We start from the raw sequence: 25,354 nt of genomic DNA on the forward strand, positions 1-25,354 counted from the left end.
TATATATATAAATCCATGTGCTAAATGTTACAAATACCTATTCAAACCTAAATTAATAAATAAAAATAGTGAAAACAATACAAATAGATAAAGATGCTAGCAAAAGTATCTAGTCAAGCTACGAAACAATAGGATATGGTTGTGAAGTTTTCAAAGAAACAAAATCTGATACAGAAAAGCCGAATGGCATAGAAGCAATAGGATTACGATAAGAGGACAAATTTGAGCAGAGTGGAGCAGGTACTTAGCTAACGGACACAGCAACTGAAGACCTGCTCCATGAGTAGGAACATTTTTGGGCAATGCTTCTACTATACAATAAGCCGCGCAGCAATTTCTATTTATTTATTTATCAGATTACACTTTGGTATACTGTGCAATTGCATAAAATAGGCTTTATGTCTTCTGTAATCAAGTGTGAATCTAAGGTCCTCATAGTTAACATTGCTCAAAATTAAGTAGTGTGACCAATTTGATACATTTCAGCACTGAGACTGTGAAAACAGATTGTAAATATGATTTTGAGTCTTAGTACATATTATATTGGACTTGCCGATATACCAACATGCAAGCATTTATGAGAAATTTTGGCTGATAGAAAGGATGGACCCTGGGAAAAGTTAAATCAAAGATGAACAAAGATGTAATACATATCTAGAAAGTATTTCAAGTTTGCTGTGATTTAGGTGTAAACAAAATCTAGAATCTAGAATGAATTAAATAGGATACTATAAAAATGGCTATTCTATGAATATTACAAAATCATCATACCTGTGGCCCCAAAAGGCAGATCTAAGGGCCATTTCTGCAGACCAGCCATCTATCAGCGAGACAATACTTTCCACTTTATCCTCTGTGTGTGTGCGGTGCCCTCTCTCTATCTTCTTCCTTCTTTTTCTTGTGTAGTGTCAGTGTCACCCTTTCACTCATCTTATTCAGCCCTCTTACTGCAGGTGGTTCCTCATTTCTTTACACTCTCAATCTGTATAAGCGTCTGGAGTACTCAGTGCCTGTTTACATATACCTTGACACTAAGGAGCTTCTATATGAAATATGTTTAAAACCTGGAATAACATAACAAGATATTAAAGCTATTTCTTAAAGGATAAGTGCCCTTTACAAGAAAGTGCACTTATCCTTTTGGCCCCTTTAGGATGACCTCACCGATCCTTCCCTTCACCTGGACAGATGCATACTTACCGAGTCCCGACGGGCTCAGCTTCTATTGCTTTTTTACATCCTGCCTCTCCCCCTCCTGGATACACCTGCACAGTACATCCCCAATGACTTCTATAGAGCTCATCTACTCTGTCTCCTGACCGGAAGGTGAACCCAATAGAAGTCAATGGGGATATACTGCGCAGGAGCGTCCAGGAGAAGGAGATGTTTACTGCAGAACGTAAAAACACAACAGTCTGCAACATCAGAATGGACTTACTCTTCAAGTGATCTGAGGCGATAAAGAGGAGGAACAGATTGGAAAGTTACTTGCCGGCTGTTCAATAAAGTTCACACAATTGGATGTGGTATGCCAGGAGTCTGACTGGCACCAACAGCTGGTCCCTATGCCTTTAAGGAGGTTGGCCTACCTCCAGACGAACCTGCACCCAATTCATCCTTTGCTATAAATATGCTCTAAGATGGAGGCTCTCATAGATTAGAGTTAGGACCACAGTACACAGAGGGGTCTTGATGAGGCATGGCGGCTTCCACATGGTTTGCAAAAGTTGTGCAACTAAAACCTCTGTTTTTAACCTTAGTAGTTAGAAAGTGTATTTTTGTGCAGGCTGGCTGGTGGGTATGCTGGGAAAAGTCCTTCCATGCACACCTTGCTTTAAAGCTAGTTATGAATTGATTAGTGCGTTATGAATTGATTAGTTGCCATTCGTTTCACTTGTTGGTCTTGTATCCGCCCCCTCCTGTAAATTTCTGCAGGCGTTCTATCAAAGATTGTGACTGGGTTGGAATGTGTGACCGGTCACGTGGTCACACATTTTAACGTAATCCCGCCCACTTTTTCGGTGGTGGAATATGTGACCGGCAAAAAGTGAGGAATTCCAAGCTTTCTCAGCTGTTCCTGGGCAGGTCGGCATCGCAGATGGTATGTGCAGGAGAACCAATCTGTCCTGGAACAGCTGATCGGTCTTGAAATGTCACTTTTATCCGACTTTGTGACTGCGATCTCACATTCCAGAAAGTCGGATAGAAGTGACATTTCAGGACCGATCAGCTGTTCCAGGACAGATCGGTTCTCCTGCACATACCCTCTGCGATGCCAATCTCCCCTGGAACAGCTGAGAAAGCGTTGGAATTCTTCACTTTTTGCCGGTCACATATTCCACCGCCGAAAAAGTGGGCGGGATCACGTTAAAATGTGTGACCATGTGACCGGTCACACATTCCACCGCCGAAAAAACGGGCAGGATTAAGTTAAAATGTGTGGCCACGTCACCCGTCACAAACTTTGATAGAACACAGGCAGCCTGTAGTGCAGTGGTTCTCAACCTTTCCAGGGCTGGGACCCCTTGGTAACATTTGCCAGGTTGTGGTGACCCCCAATGGTAAAATTTAGGAATGCTCTAATACTAGTATTTGTGTGGGCTCTCAGGTGGCCAGTGTGGGCTCACGTGAGCTCAATGGGGCTCTCTGGTGGCCAGTGGGGCTCTTTGGTGGTCAAGCCGGCATTCAACTCCCCTCACTCCCACCCACTCCCCTCTCTTTGATCCTCCTCGGCTGCCGGTGCTGGAGCGCCATCTAGCGGCGCGGCCGGAGAGCTGACACTGCTGCTCTGGGAGGTGGCTAAGCAGCCTCTCGCCTAGCGCAGCACAAAGCATGTGGTGACCCCCTCAACACTGGGTTGTGACCCACTTTTGGGTCACGACCCACAGGTTGAGAACCACTGCTGTAGTGGGAGGAACCTGCTGGGTCTCTCCTTCAGCTCTGCTCTTTGCACACGCTATGCACAGCCCAGTGATGATATGATGATATTTTTACCTTGCAATATCTGGGTTTGCAAAGGCATCTGGTGAATACAAAGTGGATTCATGTCCTTTGTAGATATTGAAGCTATTTGCTAAATAGATTTAAATGAAAGTTTTTGTGCCCACAGTTCAGCTTTCATAAATCTACAATCTACCCGTTATAAGCAAGCAGTCAATGTAACATCAGATCTAATTGCATCAGCTTGGCATTTTTCCTTTCCTCCAGCACAAAAGGGAGGGAGGCTGCAGGGGGTGTCTGCAGGGAGGGGATGTATTTTCTTCCTCTCCTGAAAAGCTTCCACACAGCAGACCTCATATCCTCTTTCTCTAAGCCTTGTGTGGTTTCTCCAAAATGTGCAATTGAAATAGATGAAAAAAAAATGAGTCTGACATTTCTGATGCGGTCATTGTAAGGTATCTCAATGGCATAGTGCAAACAATGAATTCTGGAGAAATTTACATTCTAGGCAAAAACCAGCAGTTAACCCCTGAAGGGGAAGCAAGCCAGGGTAAAATGCTAGTTTTTGCCATGGGTACCATGAAAATGCATTTTTACTTACCTTATTCTTCACTCCCCTGGCAGCCCGCCCGATGTCCTGGGGTGTCGGCATCCTCACTTAAAATGTAGGACTGCTGGTCCTGCATTGTACGTAAAGATGTCAGAGTGCAACCTCCAGATTGAGTGCCAAAGTGAAGCAGTTTGGGGGGGAGATTGAATCGGTTGCAATAAAGGAGGAAGGACGCAGGAGCAATGAATAAGGTAAGTAAGAGTAAAAGTAAGTAAAAGTGCTTTTTAAAAGGAGAACTATGAGGCGAGTGATTTCCACTCAGAGATTGTCACAGGTCGGCTCAGTAGATCGGGAAGTGAGCGAACACATACCGGCGCTCGCTCACTTCTCGATCTATCTGCGCAAAGAGCCGTGACTGTCAGTCACGGCTCCCTGCAGGGATCCCCCCCTCCCGTGTCCGATCCTCCAGCGCTGACTGGTGGAACGGACGGGAGAGGGGGCGGGTACAGCTGGCTCTGCCTCTAGATAGGCAGAGCCAGCTGTCACTCACGCAGCTGGGTGGATCCAGACAGAATTGTCGGGATCCGTTCTGGCTGCGGCGTCTCAGTATACCGTGAGCTGTATACTGAGTTTTGGGTGACGGGAGGACGTTACCCTTAGGAGAACTATGGGGAAAAGCCCTAACCCCATAGTTCTCCTTTAATGGTGCAAGGGCCCACTGCAAGGGTAGTTTTTTCAATTCCCTGAAGTTCTGCTTAAATAAACACATTAAGTGAAGTAAGCTACTCCTCAGAAACAGTTTATAAAGAAAAATGCTTACATAGTTCTTCTTAACCTTATGTGTCAACTGTGTTATAGTAAAGCAGGGCGTTGCTGGCATATATATGATTTATGTTTTATTAGTCACTGTGTTTTTTTTTGTTCAAGAAGAACTCAGTGAATTTTAAAAACTTTGCATTGCATGAGCTGAGCGCTCCTTTTGTCTAGGGAGTCAAATAAATAAGATATACTCACCTGAACCTCAGTCCGAAAACGGTCGGCATGAACCTTTCTCCCTCTCCACTCCAGTTATGGAATTACCCTCGGCGTCCTCAGGTCTAATGCAAGTCAATGGACCTGCATCAGACGTGATGACGTCAGAGGTCCTTAGACCCCTGGATCCCGGGGGAGAAGGGGCTGCGGGGACCGGTCTAGCATCCTGGCATGACCCGGGTCAGGTATGTATATCTGCTTTATTTGATTCCCCTAAACAAAATGAGCAGTTAACCCTTGCAGTGCGGGAGTAGCCGCACTGCAAGGCAATGTTTTTCCCAGAGTAGCTACTAGCTCTTATGAGGAGGATTTATCCCTTGAAACGCGTCAGCAAGACCATTGTTCTGGTTCACATTTCGGTTGTCTGACAGCTCAGCCCAATGGCGAATTATGTCCATCAGTCCAGAAGATTGTTCTGAAAGCTCATGTAACAGACACCGCTAGTGAGTATTATTTTATTCAGTTTTATTTGGATAAATAAACAGTATTTCACGAGGAGAAGGCACCGTTCTTTTGTTTTTTTCTTGCATGTTTCCTGAGGCTTCCCAACCTATCACGGAACAGCAGCCCCCTCTGTGCCACCATGTCGATGTCCATCCCTAAACATTCCCTCCGTATGATGCTGTGAGACCCCCACCAAGAGCTGGCAGATTGGAAAATAGGTGTACAAGCATGGACTTACGGTAGTGCCCTTTAGATATGCCATGAAGATGTAGCAGGTATCTGGCTGTGTGCCAGATCAGTGCCAGGAAGTTGGAGGATGATATTGTGCACCTTTTCCCATAATGGACGGGTGATCAGGCAGGTCCAGAAAATATGGAGTGAAGAGCCAGTGTCCCAGCCACAGCGCTATCACCTTATTGCACTGTTTATTTGCCTTTAGCCAAAAAGCTGAAATAAAATACAAATGATTTCATCATGTACCTGATATGTCCATGAAGTCATCCAGATTAGGCTGTAATGTTGCAAGCTCTGGCTGTATCATATCTGCATTCCCAACATAATCTGTAAAAGAATTTAAAACCGTAAAATAGGATTTTTCTCAGGTATGCACAAGTGAAATAGATCTATATGAAGAGTGTACTGTATTCAAGCATGTATGTATGTAGCTGGGGTGAACCAAAACAAACCACAAGTGTATGGCACTATTAACACCAGCAAAAGAGCACTGACTGTCACAAACAGGTAAAGCTGTCTGTGAATATCAAAGATACACTACAGCTTCCACAAAAAATAGCTGTTATTACACAAACAGGAGATAGGCAATATTAAAGAAGATGCTCATCAAAAAATAATTTGTTTAACATGTGCAAATAATTGCAAAACAAGGTGGCACAAGTGGCACGTACCAAAATCTGGATATTGATAAGCAAAGGGTTGACCATGAGTTGTGGTGAACAAAGTGTCAGAAGTATCAGTCAAGAAGCAGTCCAAATAAAACAGCATATCATCTTCCTTCCCCCGAGCTTCTTCTATTCGAGAGCATGCGGCAAACATTTCACTACATCTCCAGGAGGGGGCAACCTGGATAGCAAAAAGACGAGGCTGTTGAGGACAGTATTTGGCAGGAATGAAGCAGTGTTTACTATACTATGCACAAATCCAATTTATTTTGTATATGATTTAACATTAGTCTTTCTGCTGTTGTGTGTTCTGGTTTGTGTTGGCAGCTCAGATCATTTAGAGTTAGAGACCACAATTTGTAGAGGTGCAATGACATGCCATGTGACTTCACATGCATTTGAAAGCTGAAAAGTGTACTGGTACATTTTTGTATTGTTCTGTAGATCACTTTCGGCCCCTGTGCACCTTTCTTTTTGCCAGTTATAAATTGATCTGAGTGGAGGATATTTTTGCTTTGTTGGATTTGGTGCACACTGGGGTCTTTATATATATGGACCACACTTTGTCCAGATACATTATGGGGTACTGTAGCTTCACATGTATAAGCAAACGCATAGATCAAAAAACTCTGCTTTAAAGCAACTTAGATGTAAAAAAATATTATGTAACCTCCTGTTACTTGTAAAAGAGGGCAGTAAATACTCACCTTTCCTGGTCTCAGTGCCGCCAAACACTTTTCTGCTGACAAGTTTTGTATCCTGAAATTGGCTAAAACAAATTACAGTTCTGGGAATTAAAGAAAAAATAAAGTTCCGTCTCCAGGGTCCCCCACAGCTCTCACTAGTTGTTCCCTCTGGCCTTACATCACTACTGTATCCTACAGTGACATGAGGTCATAGATGAAGGTAAAATAAGATACAGTAGTGATGTCAGAGCAGAGGGAGGATTCAGTAAGACCCACAGGGAAACCAGGAGGTCAATACTCCAGGATAGTGACTGTTTGGTGCAAACCTAGTTCACCTGAATTCACACAAGCTCCTTCAAAACTGTGACCGCCATCCCCTCCTCCCAAGCCAATCAGTTGCGGGGAGACAAATTCCCTACCCAGTAGCTATTCATCACAAAGGGGCGAGGAATTTCTCCGCTGCATTGGCACCACTGATCGGGTTGGGAGGAGGGGGTGGCGGACAGTTTTGACTGGGTTTGGGCAAACTTAGGCGCACTGTGTTTAAAATAAGCCCAGTCTCATCTCTACTCCTGGAAGTGTGGGTTTCCCAGCAAACTTCTGGGGATGAGAATTTGTAAAGTGTGTGGTGTTTGTCAGGGCTGGGTCTGGGAAAAGTTAGTATTTACTGCCTTCTTTTATAGGAAACAGGGGGGTTAATAATAATTATTCATGACTGTGGTCGTTTCACCTAAAATATTAAATATGTGCTTATGAATGTTTGCATTGTTCATGTGTGTTTCTGTCATAACTATTGTTCATCAATGTCTGCCAGTCTTGGTACCAGTGTCTGTGAATTTGTGTACAAGTTACTTTTTCTGTATTAGAAAACATGACACCTATTAAGTATATTAGTTTATACAGGTGAAACTCGAATAATTAGAATATCGTGCAAAAGTAATTGCAGTAAGTGCTGCAAAAGGGGCCCAAACCAAGTACTGAGTACATATGCATGCTTGTACTTTTCAGAGGTCCGATATTGTTCTATGTACAATCCTTGTTTTATTGATTGCATGTAATAATCTACTTTTTTGAGGTTGTGGATTTGGGGTTCTTGGGGTTTTCATGAGCTGTAAGCCATAATCATCACAATTATGACAAATCACGGCTTGAATTATCTTGCTTTGCATGTAATGAGTCTATCTCATATATTAGTTTCACCTTTTAAGTTGCATTAGTGAAATAAATGAACTTTGCACGATATTCTAATTATTCGAGTTTCACCTGTATGTTCTCTGAATATATTAAATTAGACTTTTGTCAGTCCAATAGACAGTACATTCATAATAAAGCCCATGTTTAGTAAATTACTGCATTTTATGATACCACCAACCTTTTTTTCTTGAAAGCGCTTTCCATCCTGATGATGTTTATTAAGCTAAAAGAAATAAGGTAGAAAAATTAAATATATTGTGAGCGTACAAAGCATTTTAAAACCTGTAGCCAACAAACAGACAACATTAACACTCAATAAGAAACATTTACCGAAAACTAGGGATGCACCGATATATCGGCCGAAAGTGCCATTTTCTGCTGGGCGCTGCTCTGTGTCCCAGTGGGGAGGAGAGAAACTGTCACAGGCGGCTAAACGATATGGGAGGAGAGCTCAGTGAACGGCCGGCTTCTCTCCTCCCCCGCACCGCTCAGCCTCCTGACACAGATCAGAGGAGAGCAGTGTGGGCGGAGTCAGGCAGCGCTGTCACAGCAGGCTGAGCTCCCCCCCAAAGCGGCGGCCCGGGCGGGCGGGCCCCCCCCCCCCCCGCTCCAAGATGGCGGCTGGCATGCGCAGAACACTCCGGCAGCCAATATAGCCGCCGACGTGTTCTGAAAACGAATTTATGTATGCCCGAATATCGTTTAGGTATATTCAGGCATATATTAAATGTGCTATTTCTGATTCGGACGAACCGCCGAATCAACTGATTTTGGTTGATTTGCAGGTTCGTCCGAATCCGAATGCACATATCTACCATTCATTTCAACAATAATCGCCCTATAAGATCATATGTGCATTTCATGTATTTTAGGTATGTTATTTACCTGTAAAAGCTTCCACTGTGTAGACATCCAGAAGCCTTGAAGATGCTTCTGGGAGTCCACCATCTTAGATGTCAGTAGCCCTAGTGAACTCAGAGCCGTCACTTAAGTGATACTCTATAGCAGTGGCGTAACAATCGCCATAGCGACTCAGGCGGCCGCTATGGGGCCCGGGCACAGAGGGGCCTGGGCACAGAGGGGCCCGACCAGGGCATCCCTCTGATGTCATGTGGGCCGCCATGGCATGTAAGAGTGCTGGCTGTCACTGACACAGCTCAGCAGCAGCTGTGAAGATCACTGATTTCCCCTCACAGCCGCTGCAGAGCTGTGTCAGTGACAGCCAACAGCTGCGGCAGAAGAGGCCGGCGTTCGCAGTGAAGGAGGAGGCAGGGCCCGCCTAAGAGCAACCCCGTCTCCTCTTACATCACTGGCCAGCGACCTAAGAGCAGGCGGGGCCCGTCAATAGAAGAGGAGGCGGGGCACGGGGATGGAAGAGGAGGCAGGGCCCGGCGACCACAGAGGCAGACAGCGCTGACAGGTAAGAGGTGTGCAGCCCATCTGAGCCCCTGCAGAGCCCACTATAGAGAGTCTCTGGTGGGCTCTTCAGGGTCACTCTCAGGTGGGCTGTTTGGTATATCAGGTGGGCTCTGCAAGTGGCATAACTAGCAATCACGGGGCCCCATCAAAATTTTGCTATGGGGCCCTGCGATTTCTAGTTACGCCCCTGCTCTATAGTTCTTCCCTTCACTCTTCCGGCAGCTTTTTGAAGGTTATGTAGGAAAGAGAAGGGAAGGCCAGAGGAGATGGGCCAGCGCAGAGAGTAATTAGAGAATCCCAGAAGAGGGCAGGGCTATGACGTGCTAGTAAACTGACTCTTCTAATGCAGTCAAGTTTTATAGCAAGTACAAATGCACACTGCAAGTCAATTGAATTGTTTAGAGAAAGGAAAAATGCTGCAAGTAAGTATTGAAAATACTTGATTTTTAGTGCTTTTACCGTTATTTTTTAAGCTGGTAACAGGGTCTATTGAAGGGAGGTTTACATTTTGAATAACGAAGTGCAGAGGTACAGGGCTCCATCTAGTGGGTGAATCAGTTACTGAGCAATGCAAAGTTTTAGCCTTTGAAAAGCCAAGCCCATTGCTCAGAAAGGGATCTCTAAAAGTAGTCTAGCCTTCCAACTTGACATCAACCATTATTTTTTCAAGTAAGAGAAAAAGAGTCATATAAGAGTAACATGTTCTTACCCGTTTCTTGTAATAAATCCTCCACTTGTTATATTCTTTCATGACTACTTCTATTCTTCTCTTCCAGTAGTTTCCCTCCAGTACCACAGCCTGAAGAACACAGAACGTTGAAAACATGTATTTGTATTCTGTGATGTCACCTAGAAATCTCTCTAAGTTATCCATATTGAGCTGTCACATTGGTCTAACACAAAATGGTGAACACAATGTAATAGACACATCATTACCTCTCTCGTGCCCATCATTTACTACATGCTACTGAGAAGTAAAAAAATAACATCCAGTAAGCAATGATAAATCAGCTTACATAGCACTAATCACATCATACTGAAATCTGATTGGGTGTCATCACTGATCTCTGCTTTGCTTTCCTCAATAAGCATGGTTAGGTTTTATAGAAAATTCTTACTATTAAATGATTAGCTACACAAATAGAACATTCAACTTGTTTAAAATCTATACCACTGCAATTCTTGCATCTCCAATTAGGACAACCCAAGGCCCGAGGACTAATGTATATGGACTTTGAGGATGAGCTGAGGTCACTTTGAGATCAGTCAATTCATAACAAAGACATGGCATGCACATTGTGAAGGCATTTCAAAAGCCTAAGAGTAATTTCACTAAACTATATGAGTTATTATAACTATACTAACTAACTATACTCATAGTTTAGCTGATTATAATGTTCAGTTTACAAGCATCGCTTAGGGCAGTGGTGGCGAACCTTGGCACTCCAGCTGTGCCAAAACTACAAATCCCAACATGCATCTGCCTCTGGGAGTTATGTCTGTGGCTGTCAGAGCCTTGCAATGCCTCATGGGACTTGTAGTTCCAAAACAGCTGGAGTGCCAAGGTTCGCCACCACTGGCTTAGGGCTTGTTCACAATATTGTGCTGCCGTGATCACATTGGGGGAATTTATCAAAACTGGAGCAGACAGAATCTGGAGCAGCTGTGCATGACAACTTATCTCTTCGGTTTGTTCAGTTAAGCTTTGAAAATAAAAGACAGAAGCTGATTGGTTACTATGGACAACTGTTCCAGATTTTGTCTGCTCCAGTTTGAATAAATTCCCCTTATGTTCTGCAATGCATGGTAACACATAGAGCAGTGTATAGCGGTATGGTAACTGGTGCAGGTCCAGTTTTTTATCAGTTGTGGTGTGTTAGGAGTGTTTTTAAATGAATGGGCTGCCTTAATGCATAGCACATTAAGAAGCAATGTACAGTAGTGTACATTGATGAAGATGGAATAACCTGCTGCAACGAACCACCCTGGTGTGACTGACGGAGAATAGCAACTGTGCCTATTCTTTTTCACTGCCATAAACTCCTCTACTAAATGAACTTCTCCATCCAACATTTAGCATCAGTTACCCTTTGTTCATGATGACTTATTCATTATTACCTCTGGTTTACGGTGATCATCTCCTTCTGATCCATCCAAAGGTGTTACAAAGCCACAAACAGGTGTTTTCCTTTTCTCCACATCTGCACAAGTAACCAGAAGCCATGTCAGCCACATGTAATGATTGTCTACAATTTAGAATCCCACCAGACTACTTAGCATCTATATATGACGGTGATCAAACCTTCACTTTAAAGCACCAGATAGTGATGTCACAGACTATGAATGGTAAAAATACATTTAGTTCCTAGAGGTGTAGTAGTAACGTTAAATTATTACGAGATATTTTCAGATTTTCTAATTTGCTGATATGAATTCCCAATATAACAGATCACCAATCATACAATCTTGCCCACTGAATTAATATTATTGATCATGGCATAAACAAACTCAGATCACATTTTATACCACACCTTTGGGTTCCTGTCCCCAGTGTACACCCAATGTATGCAAATCTTTAAAGGGTTCATTTATAAAAGGAAATTGCTATGCTCACCAGTGCCATGTAGGGGAACTAGTGCCGTGCAAATGGCATTTGCCCAGCATACTTTTAGAAATGAACCCCTATGTGCATGTATAGCCAACCACTTTGTCACTCAGCCACCATCATGCCACTTATGTCGTATGATTGGAAAGCCTGATTGGAAACTGCTTGAATGTGCGTCCTGTGTGCTCTGATGCTGTCATAGACGTAGATAGCATGAGGGGAGCTGATCAACACCAAGAGCTGCAAGGTGTCACCAATAGCAATAGCTGGTAGTTTTCCAATGCTGGTTGTTGGGCAACTGAAGTGTGAACAACAGGCAAACATGATATTATGCATTTATCAAGGTACATGTGTTATATGGCTGTTTGGGACTTGTTTACACCATGTCCGGATCAGAACAGTTTGTTCCCGGACCAAAAAAGCATCCCAATGTATCCCTATGGTTTTTCTGGGCTCTGTTCACACCAGCGCAGTCCGTTCCGGTCCAGACAAAAAGAAAATACAGCTTGTCTCATTTTCTCTGGTCTTGAATACACTGGAATGCATATAAATACATAAAAAAGCATGCAAATGCACTGGACCACACCTGAAAGCCGATTTTAGGCTAAAAGAAAAACGCACCAGAAAACGGCAAAAATGCACTGTACTGCATTTGCAGATCTTCTCCAGATCTGGTCCGGATATGGTGTGAACATAGCCTTAATGTTCATAGAGTATTTCTAAGGTGAACTTTCACTTTAAAGCATCACTACAGCCAAATAGTTTTTTTTTCACTTTTGGATAGGGTGAGGAAAAGTTAAAAATGTTTCTTTTGTTCTGTGACCTTACTTCTTGTCCCTGTGACACCAAAACAAGGAATAGGGAAGTAGTTGTCGATGAAACAGGAAGGCACAGACAGTAATAAAAAAACTCAACAAATGCTTTTTGTTTGTGTTTTCATGTTGAAAAGATTTAGGATTAAGGCATTTAAGGAGGGATGGGCTGTTTTTATCACTAGGTGTTAGACAGTATTTATATATACACACATATATATAATTTTATTTTCTTGCAGGCTAGATGGTAAGTGTGCTAGGAAATTATTGAGTTTGTACTGTGGAAAGTCTTTCCATGTGCATCTTACTTTAAAAGCTAACTATAAATTAATTTGTGCAGTTGCCATATTTGTTTAGCAAGTTAAAAAGATGTCCCATCACTTCCAGTTATGACAGGAAGTGAGGGGCAATCTCCCGAAGAGGGCCGCAACCAGCAATAAAAAACTGACAGCACTATCAACTAACCATTTCCTGCTCCATGTAAATCAAAATAAAGAGTTTTTGATGAATTAGGGCTTAAAGTGACATTAAACCCTTACTGTAATCCATGGTTGTTTCCCTTCTCTTTGCTGCTCTTCCTTTTAAATCTTTATCTCTTCTCATGCTGTGCAGAACTTCTGTTTTGCAGCAGACTGCCTTGTCTCTGAAATGGATACATGGTGTCTGCGTGTAGGTTTGCAACCTGAGCCAGCACTACAGGAAGAGGCACTCAGCTGCAAAGGGAAGTTCTCCCCAAGCATGAGAAGACATGAGGATTTAAAAGGAAGAGCAGCAAAGAGAAGGGAAACTACCATGGATTACAGTAAGGCACACATTACAGTATTGGTTTATGTTAAAAAATCTGAGGGTTTAATGTCACTTTAAGGAGAACTCTGGGCATATTAGAAAAAAATATATTTCCAGCAGTAACATCCCATGCATGCCATGACATCAAATACATATAGGCTATATACTTGATTTTATTTGTACTTGTATATATTTCCTTACATTGCAAGTACCACGCTCTCCAGATAGCATTGTTCAGACGGATCTTATCTCTCCACAGTAGTCTTAAGCCCTTGAAATTCTTCCATTTTGGAGACACCAATTTGCCACTGAAAAAAATATATTTATTTGATATCAAATCAATATGTGATATAAAATCAATTTATGTTGGGTTTTTTTTTTATTCTTTGCGGAGACAAATTCTGATATCGTAAAAATAGAGCCATTAAACTCGTAATCTAAGTGAAAGGTTAGTGCTAAACCGTCTGACATCTCATCCAAAATGTTAGCTTTATGGTAATGAAAAGGGATCCATTAGGAAATTCAACAGAGGAACCTTCAGCAACTTAAGATGGCCATACACAGCTGAATCAACCAAAATTGGATCTGTGGGTGGCCCTGTCAGCATCCCCTAGCACAGAGGAGCTGGTTAGAAAATTCTCAGACAAACAGTGACTGCAGTCAATCAGCCGGGGAGTCGAGTGGATTCCTACAGCACATGGCCAGCTTTAGTTCCAGCTCAGGAGCTTAACTGAAAAGTAATGATCACCTCTACTCCAGCTCCAGGCCATATAGCCATCTAGAGATGCTTACTGACTGGTTTGTCTTGTTGGCTGGATTTTCTCCTTAAAATACAGGTTACACCAGAATGCTTTAAAACCTAATAGATAATAATGGTTTAGAAGTTCAGAAATAGTTAAGATGAGTGAAAATTATGTAGGGAGGAAGCTGTTTGAAAGTGCTAATGCAAAGACTGTCATGTCGGGTGACTTGTGTTAACATCTCTGAGTAAAGAACATCTATTATTGTGAAGATGAGCAGAGTTTAATAAAGTGCAAGAGAAGTGAAACACAATGAGGATATCCCCAAGATACAACCAGAGGATTTTCACTGGGGGCAGTTCTGAGATATAAAGAAAATATACATTCCATATGACTATGTATTTGGATGCTGATAAGGACATTTGTAGGGGTTATTTTTGTACCAGGCAGTAAGTCAGGGTTACACAATGGTCATGATTAGGGCCAAGGGTTGGAGGGCTTATTTTTGAGTTAGGATAAGGTCTAAGTTTACGGGGAGGGATAGCATTAAAGTAGATGTAAAACCAATTACTAAAATCTTATGTATGTTTTAACACGTTAATATTATTCCAAGATCTGTTTCCCAATCGTCCTCCTGCATTGTCGGTCACTTTCCCGTTCCCGCGATGGAGACTGTAGGCAGCCATGCAGACACAGATTGCGCAGGCATGATCCACCGTTGTCACTATCAGGAAGCCAGTCCTGAGTAATGACATGCAGCTGAAACTGGAGTGAGTGCATGTAGACAGGAAGTGGCTGAAAGAGACTGGGGGACATCAGCATCACTGAGAATGATTAAAAAAATGAAGAGTAATTAATTTTAAAAATAACATGGCATTTATTAGGATACACAGTGCTATAGCATACTGATTGTTATCCAGTTAGGGTTTAGGAAAGTCGCAGGTTGGTCCTTTATACACGCAGACTCTCAGGTGGTCACCAGGGGGCCGGTCGCTCTCAGCAGGTGCGGGCGGCGTGGTTCCACAGGAAAGAGGAGATTTGCTGCCGGCAAATTTTAGGTATAGATCATTATCATCTATTGTCATTTATAGTGTGCCTTGTTAAGAGGGAAAAACTTGGCATAATAGCTCACCATTCCACCGGCAGTCATGTATGTAACCAAAGTTACATTGTAATTTAATTGTATATATACAGACACACACTGCTGGTGGCTGTGTACAATATCTGGACTAAGTTCAGAAAATCTGTAGACTGCAGTGAATTTTGTTGTTAGTAAAACAAGGATGATTGACGATGAACAGATCACACCAACCATCAGATACTGCCAGACACACCAGACCGTCTGGCTCATGTCACAGTAATATTCAGATGCTAAATCTGTGACTCATCCCTAGTTTTTACTACATATAAAAAAAAGAATATTAATAAGCAGTATTTCAGTAAAAAATTAGACGAAGATATAATAAGAATAGGATAGGCCAGTTTGTTCTGGTGCTGAAATCTCAACAAGTGGAATGTAATTGGGATACTTCCATGCTATTGGCGCAGAGTGGTGTAAAAAGGGGTGAGTGTACAGACAAGGGGTTAATTAGTACTAGTCACATTTTAGTTAGGGTTAAACTTAGCTTTTAGCGGTAAAAATGAAACTCTACTTATATCATGTGAAACAAAGGAATAGTTTCACTTCGGCTCAAACCACCCCTACTTTACACTCCAAGGTTCCCTGTGCTCCTCTGTAAGCTCCTGTGTGGATGGGCTTTGTTTCACTTCACACAAGGTTTGGATTCCCATACGAATCTATGGGGTATGCAAAACCCTCTTGATTCAGGTAAAATGCAGGTCAGAAGCAAGTCAACTGCAGGTCAAAAGCATCTGTCTATGAATTCTGAATGATCTCAGATGCGTCTCAAACTATCACTATCGACACAAGTCTGAAGCCCATAGACACAGTCCCATAGACAGGGAAGAGAAGAAGCCATGTTTAAAGTGTAGTGAAACTCTCAAACTTATCCAGATCAAACATATATACATTGCCCTCCAAAGTATTTCTTTAGATATTAGCCCAAGAACTTAGGGTTATCATGTTTCCAAACAGCTCTGACTCTCTCAACTCCACTTCCCTGAACATCCTGTCCAGCACAAGATCACAAGGAACAGAGCAGTCTGTAGCAGCCGTCCATCTACTAGCTTGGAAAACGTAGAAGGGAGGAGCAGAGGGGAGGGGGCGGCTCACCCTGCTGTGCCTGTATGTTTGTAGAGACACACAAAGCTTACTAGCACACACAAAAGTGGCTCCATAGGACCCTGCAAAGGAAAGGAGCCACCCCAAAACAGGATATCAGGGCCAGTGCTCAGGGGGGCAGCTGCAACTAAAACGTTTAAAGATCAAGGAGCAGCATCCATTGTATGTGCTTCATTCAGCATTTGGAAACCAACCTTTTAACTTTAATATCATTTTAAGCTCCAAGTTGCTCCAGCTTGGTAGCGCTAATGACTCTCTGCCAGCCTCCAATGGCAGCACTGGTGCCCAGTGATTGGTCCCTCAGACACACAGCACTGCATTATGGGAATAATATATGAAGGAGCGTAAGTCACATCCTTGTCTATACCTGGAAGATATTTCACTTCTTGGGGGCCGAGCAGAGCAGTGCGGGAGCAACAGGGAGGTAAGTATAAGCAACTGGGGGGAACATCAGTTAAATGAATCTGTTGCAAAACAAAAGCAGATAATTGTAAGGTGTATGGGCACCTTTACACTCAGTACTCACCTCCTATCCAGCGCTGTCCCCTGAAGACTACTTGCTCTGTGATCCAGCAATAGGCCGTTATATGCTGAGTTTTGGGTCACCGGAGGACACAGTACATGTCCTCCCGTGACCCTGAAGAGAACTATGGGCAAAAAAGGTTGCCTCATAGTTCTCCTTTAATATGTTTTCAGTTGTTTATTTTTGTTATTTAATAACTCAATTTTTGCCATTGTATTAACTGTAATTATGCTCTTTAATAATTTATTCTGTTCTCATTTATTCCCCTTTATAGTATTCTGAGAGGTGCTTTTACAGTGTTCTGAGAGATCATTGATGGCATTGTCAAACGCTTTGATGGGATTTGTCGTACAAACGTTCATTGAGAAATCTACCAGTGTATAACCTACATAAGCTACCATACACTATTATCATTCTTTTGTTAAACCTGCGGGCTGAACAGAAGAAATCTAACAGATTCCTTCATCCATGTTGTTTAGCGTCGCCAGAATATTGTATTCTGACAGCCGGCGCTTGCCGATGCATTTTTTTTCAGAAGGTCAGCAATAGAAATCTACATTTTTCTCTTAGTAAAGGTTTACAATAAAAGTTATACTTCATAGCTATGTCTTCTACTGTTAAAAGTTGGATTATGGTTTTAAACCGTGTGACAGCCATTGTTCCTCCAATGTGCATCTGCATCACCCAACAACACATTTGAAGGAGTTTGCCATGAGCTGACTCTCATGAGTTTACTGTATGTAAACTTGTCTATACCATATGCTCTTAGCTCTGAGGCTAAATAGATGATTTCATAAAGTCACATTGACTTGAGATTGATCACATGAACCCATGTGGCTGTGTGACAGGAAACACCATCTGTACTTGGGCTAGGGTTGCCACCTGTCCAGGATTCACCTGGACAGTTCGGGTTTTGAATGCTGTGTCCGGGTTTCATGGCACCAGGAACCTGGACACAAGATGTCAAGTAGACGGGGGCAACCAAAATTAAGATAGGGGCTACTGCCCCTTACTGAAAATAGCCTCAACTGTGATATTTACATATTAATGGGTGGTGCCTTTTACATATGAATAAGCCATGACTCATTCTCCCCCAAAAATATGTCTGCGTGTCGCTAGAGTGTTCGGGTTTCGCATTAAGTAAAGGTGGCAACCCTAACTTGGGCTGTCAGGTGACCAACATCTTCTACATCCCCAATTATAAAACATAACTGCTTTTATGTATCAGCATCTGTCATTACGGTGTAGAGTTTTGTTTCTTTATAGTAATATTAGAAATAGAAATCATGGAAATCACAATTAACCGGCATTCCTCAGGACTAGTAATGTGAACTGGTAAAGTAGACGAAAGGACTACTTTTTTTCTTACTTTTTAATTTTTATTTATTTTTTACATTTTTAGCTTGTTTTATTTATTTTTTTATAATTTTCTATCTTATTGTTGATTTATTTTTCATAATTATTTTCTTATTATTTAAAACGGCCGGATTCCCCAATTACCGCCCGGCACTACATGTTCCGTGCGTCGGGGGACTCCACGGCGCTGCCGCCCCTCTGCTACGTGCCGCGTTAGGCTGGGCCTCTGTGGCCTTTTGGGCAATCCGGGCCTGGTTACCAAGTTAACCCAGCAAATCACACATGGATTGGAGAAGTGGAGAAGGATCACACATTGGAAAGTCAACTTTCCAAAGGAGAGTAGGCTCCTCACCCTTGGGTGACCCCAATTAGACTGCTGAAGTCCCTGATTTGGAGGGAATGGCCCTCTTATGGAACAAATTCCACTGTTCCTCTTTCCTCCTCAGCTGTCCCTCTGTTTTCCTCATGTATAGACCTCTAAAATTTTTTACTATATAACTTTAAAAGTTACACTAGTAACTACTACACTAAACCTAAAAAAAGTACTCCATGCCATACTTTTTTCACCACCACATTGTTGAACTGAGCCCACTTGGAGAAGGCAAAATGCCCAGTGCACTTCCACCACATTGAGTGTGAACAGGCCCTAAGTGACAAAAAAATCTCTGTAATGGAGCTCCAGATAGCTGTAAAACGCAGACAGATTCGAATTCTAATCCTCCCCACTCTATCTAAAGCAAAGAATATTATTTTGTGCAAAAGTGATCCTCAATAACTACCTATTTTACATGGCTACCTTTACTTTTTTAAGAAAGCTTAGGGATCTATGCAATCTATAGCCTTTTCTAAGATGCTACAAAAAAGTGTCTCGAAAAAAGCCATGGGTGCCCCACTTTTCTCTCTCTTTGTGACGTATTCCTACAAGTAACTAGTTGTGGAACAGAATAAAAAATACATGTTCAGAAATATGTAAGGACACAAGTATCTACAACGCTTCCCTTCTGCAAGGCTTTAAGAGAAGTGATCAGGTTATTCAGCACTAACTGCTGAGCCATCATCCTTCGCTCTTATCAATGGTAAATTTCCTGTTTTCTGACCAACTAATGAAGAGTGGTAATACCATATGCTAGAGTTAATTACTGCATACAAGTGGAAAACGTGTTTGGCCAACTCTAGATCTGTCCTAGCAACATCACCACTGATGAATGTGTGGCTGGCTGCCATTTCAGCGCTGATAGGACTGATGACACAATCTGACAATATATTCAGTGCAGGAAGTAGGTCCTGATGTACGGAAGACAGTACAGTGTACAGGAGATATCAGGAGAGTACAGGAGATATCGTTCCAGGTGCACGGTTCACATGACACACCGGCTACATGAACTATTATTGCTGGGTAGCTCTAATAACAGGGAACATTACATATATAATATATTTATATTTCAGGAGGCAAAACAATGTTTCTCCTTTTAATATATCTCTGTACGAAATTTCCAATAACCAGATGGAGAGAGTTGGAGGGAGATGGGACTAAGAAATGTACAGCAGAAAACTTTAGAACAGTGGAAGACAACTTGTTATATGCAGGGGACCTCAAGTGAAGCTCCATGAAAGGGCTGCACATTATATTCAGCGTTTGTAATTACATGTGGAATCTTATTTTGTAAATTAAAGAATGTCAGAAAATCCTGGTGATTATATTAGAGCTGAACTCTGGGCATAAACACCCCATCCCAACCCTTTGTCCCTTACTTCCCTACATCTAATGGCTAGGATAAGAAACCTAAAAGCCCTGTTTAATTACCTAAATTCATGGTCACAACATGACATGTTGGGTCCCGCGTTTTCTATCTTCTTTATTGCAGAGGAGGAGGGTCCTTCTTGGGTTTCCAAGTCACTGCCCGAGTAATGTGGACATTTCTCTTTGGCTGATGAATGTCAGTGTCCTCTCCAGAAGACTACAACTTAGGGATGACGGCACAAAAAGATGACTGGTCGGCATAGACACAAATTACAGAGCAGGCTCACCAGTGGTCCCCAGATGGGACATGGACTTAGGTAAGTAAAAAGAGAGCTGCTGAACATACTGGGTTTTTTAAGCTGCTAAATGGGTGGGAGGGGGGATCCTGCTCTGCCCTAAGACAGTTTTTAAAGCAGAAGTGGGCTATTCCGGCCCTCCAGCTGTTGTGGAACTATAAGTCCCATGAGGCATTGCAAGACTCTGACAGCCACAAACATGACTTCCAGTGGCAGAGAGATGATGGAATTTGTAGTTCAAGCTACTGCTGGAGGGCCGGAGTTGTCCACCCCTGCTTTAGTCAAATAAAGTTTTATTATTTTCAAACAAGGGAAAAAATATATACCATACATAGCACATTTTCAGGGTACATACAGGTATACAGGTAAGTTGGTCCATGCAAAGGATTCCAGTACCCTTAGATAACGCAGACAAGCGGCAACCTGAGAAGAATTAGGCAAATAAATATTAGCAAGTGTATACTTGGAGCCGTTCAACGTGATTTTTAGAAAAACATATCGCCCCAGGGGGTCAATGGCAGAGTCCAATACGTTAAGCTTGCATGTTTTGTGAATCCCAATGGAGACGCCCTTAGATTTAGTAGAGGGGTTGGTACTGTGAAACCACTCCCTATAATAGCGCTGGGAACAAGCCGGGTGCTTCCCAGCGCAGAAGTGCGTCTCCTGCAGGAGCACAATATCAACCTTTTGCTTATGCATGTGGTAAAGAATCTGAGACCGTTTAGAGGGATGATTAAACCCTTTCACATTAAAGGAACTTATTGACAGAGACATGGGTGTGTAGAGTGGCCGTCATAATGCCGATAAGCGTGCGTGCGTTCGATCAGTGTTACGTACCGTCCCAAGAACATCTAAAACAAACAAGACAATACACAAACAAAACAGGGGGGACAGGACAAGGAACACGAGGAACCGGCCATGCCCCCCACCCCTGCTTTAAAGTAAACCTGTCAGTACTATAACAATCGTATAATCTTTACCAAGACATAAGGCATGCACCCACACGTAAAAGAGTTTATGACTCATTTTTCAAAATAAAAGATTAGGACAAGTTTTGTATAAAAGTACAAAAACGGCATCTACTACGATGAATGCACAATATATTGTATAAACAACAACAATATGTATAGCATATATAACACAACACTTAAAACAGAGCTAAACTACCTATTTACTAACCTACTAAGATAGCATGGTTTGGAGAAAAAAATAATAATATATATATACAGTACATATATATTGCTAAAGGTATTTGGATGCCTGCCTTTACACGCACATGAACTTTAATGGCATCCCAGTCTTAGTCCGTAGGACGATACCACTTTTCAAGACCAAGTACATTACTTGCCCTCAGGTACTTGCCAATACCAATTACCGATACTTTTTCTTAAAGGGACATGTGACATTTTTTCTAAAACAATACAGACTAATGATTTTAGGGCAGTTTCTCACCAGGCTCCACATGTCACCAGCCTGCATACAGATGTCACCAGGCTGCGTCCAGATGTCACCAGGGTTGCCTATTGGGTCTCTCCAGTGCTGCATACAGATGTCAGCAGGGCTGCATTTTGTGTCATTCCACGCTGACAGGTGCTGTGGTGAGGGATTGACAACCGGAGCAGGTGCCGGACACGTGGCCGTTCCGAAGCTGTATTCATGGTGTGGGGCTGCCTCGCGCAGTGCCTGCGCCAGGAAGGAGGGCATGTTGTACCTGGCAGGCAGTGTCAAAGACAGCTACTGCCAGGTCCCCGGAAGGGTGCTTCAGGACCCCACAAGTGTGGGACCTGAGGCAGCCGACCCGTTCTAAAAATTTAAAGGGCCAGTATCGGCCTTAAGTATCGGGGCATTTTCACAAGTACAAGTACTCGTGAAAATGCCCTGTATCGGCCCCGATAGCGATACTAGTATCGGTATCTGGACATCCCTAGTTATAAAGGTGGACCATTCTTTTTAATTTCAGCTGAACTTCAGACAGACAGATAAATACACAAATGGAATATATTTATAAATAACTGCTAAAATAGCAAAGTTACACTCACCCCAACCTCGAACCCAATTTGCTTTTACAACACTCCCTGCAGCCTGTCTCTTCCTCCACTCCAGTGATGGTATGTCCCCCTGCATCCTCACGTCCTCTACACTGCATTGGATGGGATGACTCACAGGATCTTAGACTGGGGAGGGTGGGGCTGAAGAAAGTTGTCTAGAAGCAAGCCAGGATCAAGGTTTGGGTGAGTATAAGTTTGTTATTTTAGCTCCGTAGACAAAACGAGCACTTAACCCTTACAGTGCGGGGGAAGCCCCACTGCAAGGGTTAAGATTTGATTTGCCCAGAGTTCTGCTTTAAATAAAGTTTGTACACAAACACTTTAAGCTGATCTTTTTATATAAAGTAACCCTCAAGTCCATCGGCTCAACACATCTTCATGGACATGTCCTACTGTATAATCAAACACATGTTTTGGATATAACACATTTCCATATACTAAGCACCATAGGAATACACATTGCTAGGAGTACATTACAAGGAGCAGTATAACATGAAGGAGTAATAACCAACCTTGAAAAGGCTAATTTCTCAGCTACTTTTAGTCTTTATAGTGCAATTAGACATACCATACTATCACAGTTAGGAGACATTCCTGCAGTGGTGTGGCTGAAGATCATTTGTATGTTTACACAGTCAGAGTTGTTGTTCTTAATAGAAATGACTGGAAACATTGCTAACCACTTTCCACTAGGGTGTGCTGGTCATTTGCAGTCTACGGTTGACAGTTAGCTAAATTGTTCACTTGTGTTGACAAGCGTACCAATAAAACAACAGCAAACAAAAGCAAACCATAAAAATAAGTTCTCACAGATATAAAAAAGTATAGTTCAGCTTTGTGACCATGTTCCGTGTTACCCCCATATTTAGGATGTAACATAAAATATGGTCACACAGTGCTTCATAAGTACCACTGGTACCACTGATATGGTCTACTCTATATGGTACCATTGATATGTGGTCTATATGGTACCATTGATATGTAGTCTGTGTGCTACCATTGATATGTGATCTTTGTGTTACCCTTAATATGTGGTCTACATGGTACCATTGATATGTGGTCTATGTGCTAATATTGATATGTGGTCTATGTGCTACCATTGATATGTGGTCTGTGTGCTACCATTGATATGTGGTCTTTGTGTTACCCTTAATATGTGGTCTACGTGGTACCATTGATATATGATCTATGTGCTACCATTGATATGTGGTCTATGTGCTACCATTGATATGTGGTCTATGTGCTACCATTGATATGTGGTCTATGTGGTACCATTGATATGTGGTCTATGTGGTACCATTGATATGTGGTCTATATGCTACCATTGATATGTGGTCTATGTGCTACCATTGATATGTGGTCTATGTGCTAACATTGTTATGTGGTCTATGTGGTACCATTGATATGTGGTCTATGTGCTACCATTGATATGTGGTCTGTGTGTTACCCTTAATATGTTGTCTAGGTGGTACCATTGATATGTGGTCTATGTGCTACCACTGATATGTGGTCTGTGTGCTACTATTGATATGTGGTCTATGTGTTACCCTTAATATGTGGTCTATGTGGTACCATTGATATGTGGTCTATGTGCTACCATTGATATGTGGTCTATGTGCTACCATTGAAATGTGGTCTATGTGCTACCATTGATATGTGGTATATGTGCTACCATTGATATGTGGTCTATGTTACCATTGATATGTGGTCTATGCTACCATTGATATGTGGTCTATGTGCTACCATTGAAATGTGGTCTATGTGCTACCATTGATATGTGGTATATGTGCTACCATTGATATGTGGTCTATGTTACCATTGATATGTGGTCTATGCTACCATTGATATGTGGTCTATGTGCTACCATTGATATGTGGTCTATATGCTACTATTGATATGTGGTCTATGCTTCTCTGTATGTATTCGTGTTTTGTTTTTATATCTTTTCTAACATTTTCCCTCGTCCATCTGTTTTTTTTCTCTGAGAAAACAGACATACTGTACATTCCTCAAACTGCCCTTTCCTCAATTTCATAATGCTTATTAGGAAACACCAGCAATGCTCGCTCTGAAAATAGAACATGAAGTTGCTTTAGTGATTCACTATCATAGAAACAAACATTTTAACTACAACTAAGCACACATATTCAACAGCAACTCAAGCAATGTTTCTGATGGGAGAATATAAAGAATCTCAAAGTATCTGCTGGTAGTCATAAACTCTAAAACAGAAGAACCTCTGTGCATGTGCATATAACACAGTAAGCATTGTAAATTTTGAAGCAGATCATATACTGCATATGATATATACTGTGTATATATATATATATATATATATGCCATTCATTTGAATGGCGCCCCAAGCGCACCTCCAGGCACAAAATATAATATAATAGACAGACAACAGTACATGTCGATTAAAAATGATCTTTTAATGATTATTTAGCATTAAACTGTGATGTGGTGGGAATGACGTTCTAAAGTCCCCTCCATGCTCTAGTGCATTGATGTGTGGCATTTTCCTACATTGACGAGCCATGCATTAAAGCTGAACTCCAGGATAAGCATACATTTTCCAAATACAAAAGTCATGTGTGTTCTTCCTTGAATCTGGGTCTGCTTTGTGTATTACTCCCAGATCTGTGCAGTAATCCATTCTGAAACGTTTCCTCAGCGCAGGAGTTTCCTGTAATACAGACTGGTCACTGCTCTCTCTCCTTGTGTAGGGTGACTGGTCTTGTATCCGCCCCCCTCCTCTAGTTTTCTGTAGTGGGGGGGGGGGGGGGGCTGCTGGGTCCCTCCCACAGCTCTACTCTCTGCACAGGCTATTTACAGTACAGCGTCAGTACAGTGTCACCGTTATTTTACAAGGTCATTACTGAGTTTTCAAAAGCATTTGGTGCACACAAAATGGATTTATATCCTTTCTAGCTATTGACGAATATATTTAAAATGAAACATTTTTGTGATCAGAGTTCAGCTTTAAAAAAAGAACTATAGTAAGACTAATGTCCTCCTGTGACCAAAAACTCAGCATATAG

The 25,354-nt window shown here is 42.1% G+C and overlaps 1 protein-coding gene across 1 annotated transcript in view; it reads right to left on the reverse strand.

Moving 5' to 3' along the window:
- MLXIPL (MLX interacting protein like) overlaps positions 1–25,354 on the reverse strand; it is a 92,289-nt gene that overhangs the window by 40,178 nt on the left and 26,757 nt on the right. Inside the window, exons 2-7 of the mRNA XM_018557129.1 lie at positions 13,569–13,675; positions 11,283–11,365; positions 9,874–9,963; positions 7,924–7,968; positions 5,872–6,046; positions 5,447–5,527 (exon numbers count right to left, since the gene is read on the reverse strand). Of these exons, the coding sequence (XP_018412631.1) occupies positions 5,447–5,527; positions 5,872–6,046; positions 7,924–7,968; positions 9,874–9,963; positions 11,283–11,365; positions 13,569–13,675 (581 nt within the window). The remainder of the gene's footprint in view (positions 1–5,446; positions 5,528–5,871; positions 6,047–7,923; positions 7,969–9,873; positions 9,964–11,282; positions 11,366–13,568; positions 13,676–25,354) is intronic.

This window comes from Nanorana parkeri, unplaced genomic scaffold (assembly GCF_000935625.1).
Source record: "Nanorana parkeri isolate BGI_ZX_2015 unplaced genomic scaffold, ASM93562v1 scaffold269, whole genome shotgun sequence".
NCBI lineage: Eukaryota > Metazoa > Chordata > Amphibia > Anura > Dicroglossidae > Nanorana > Nanorana parkeri.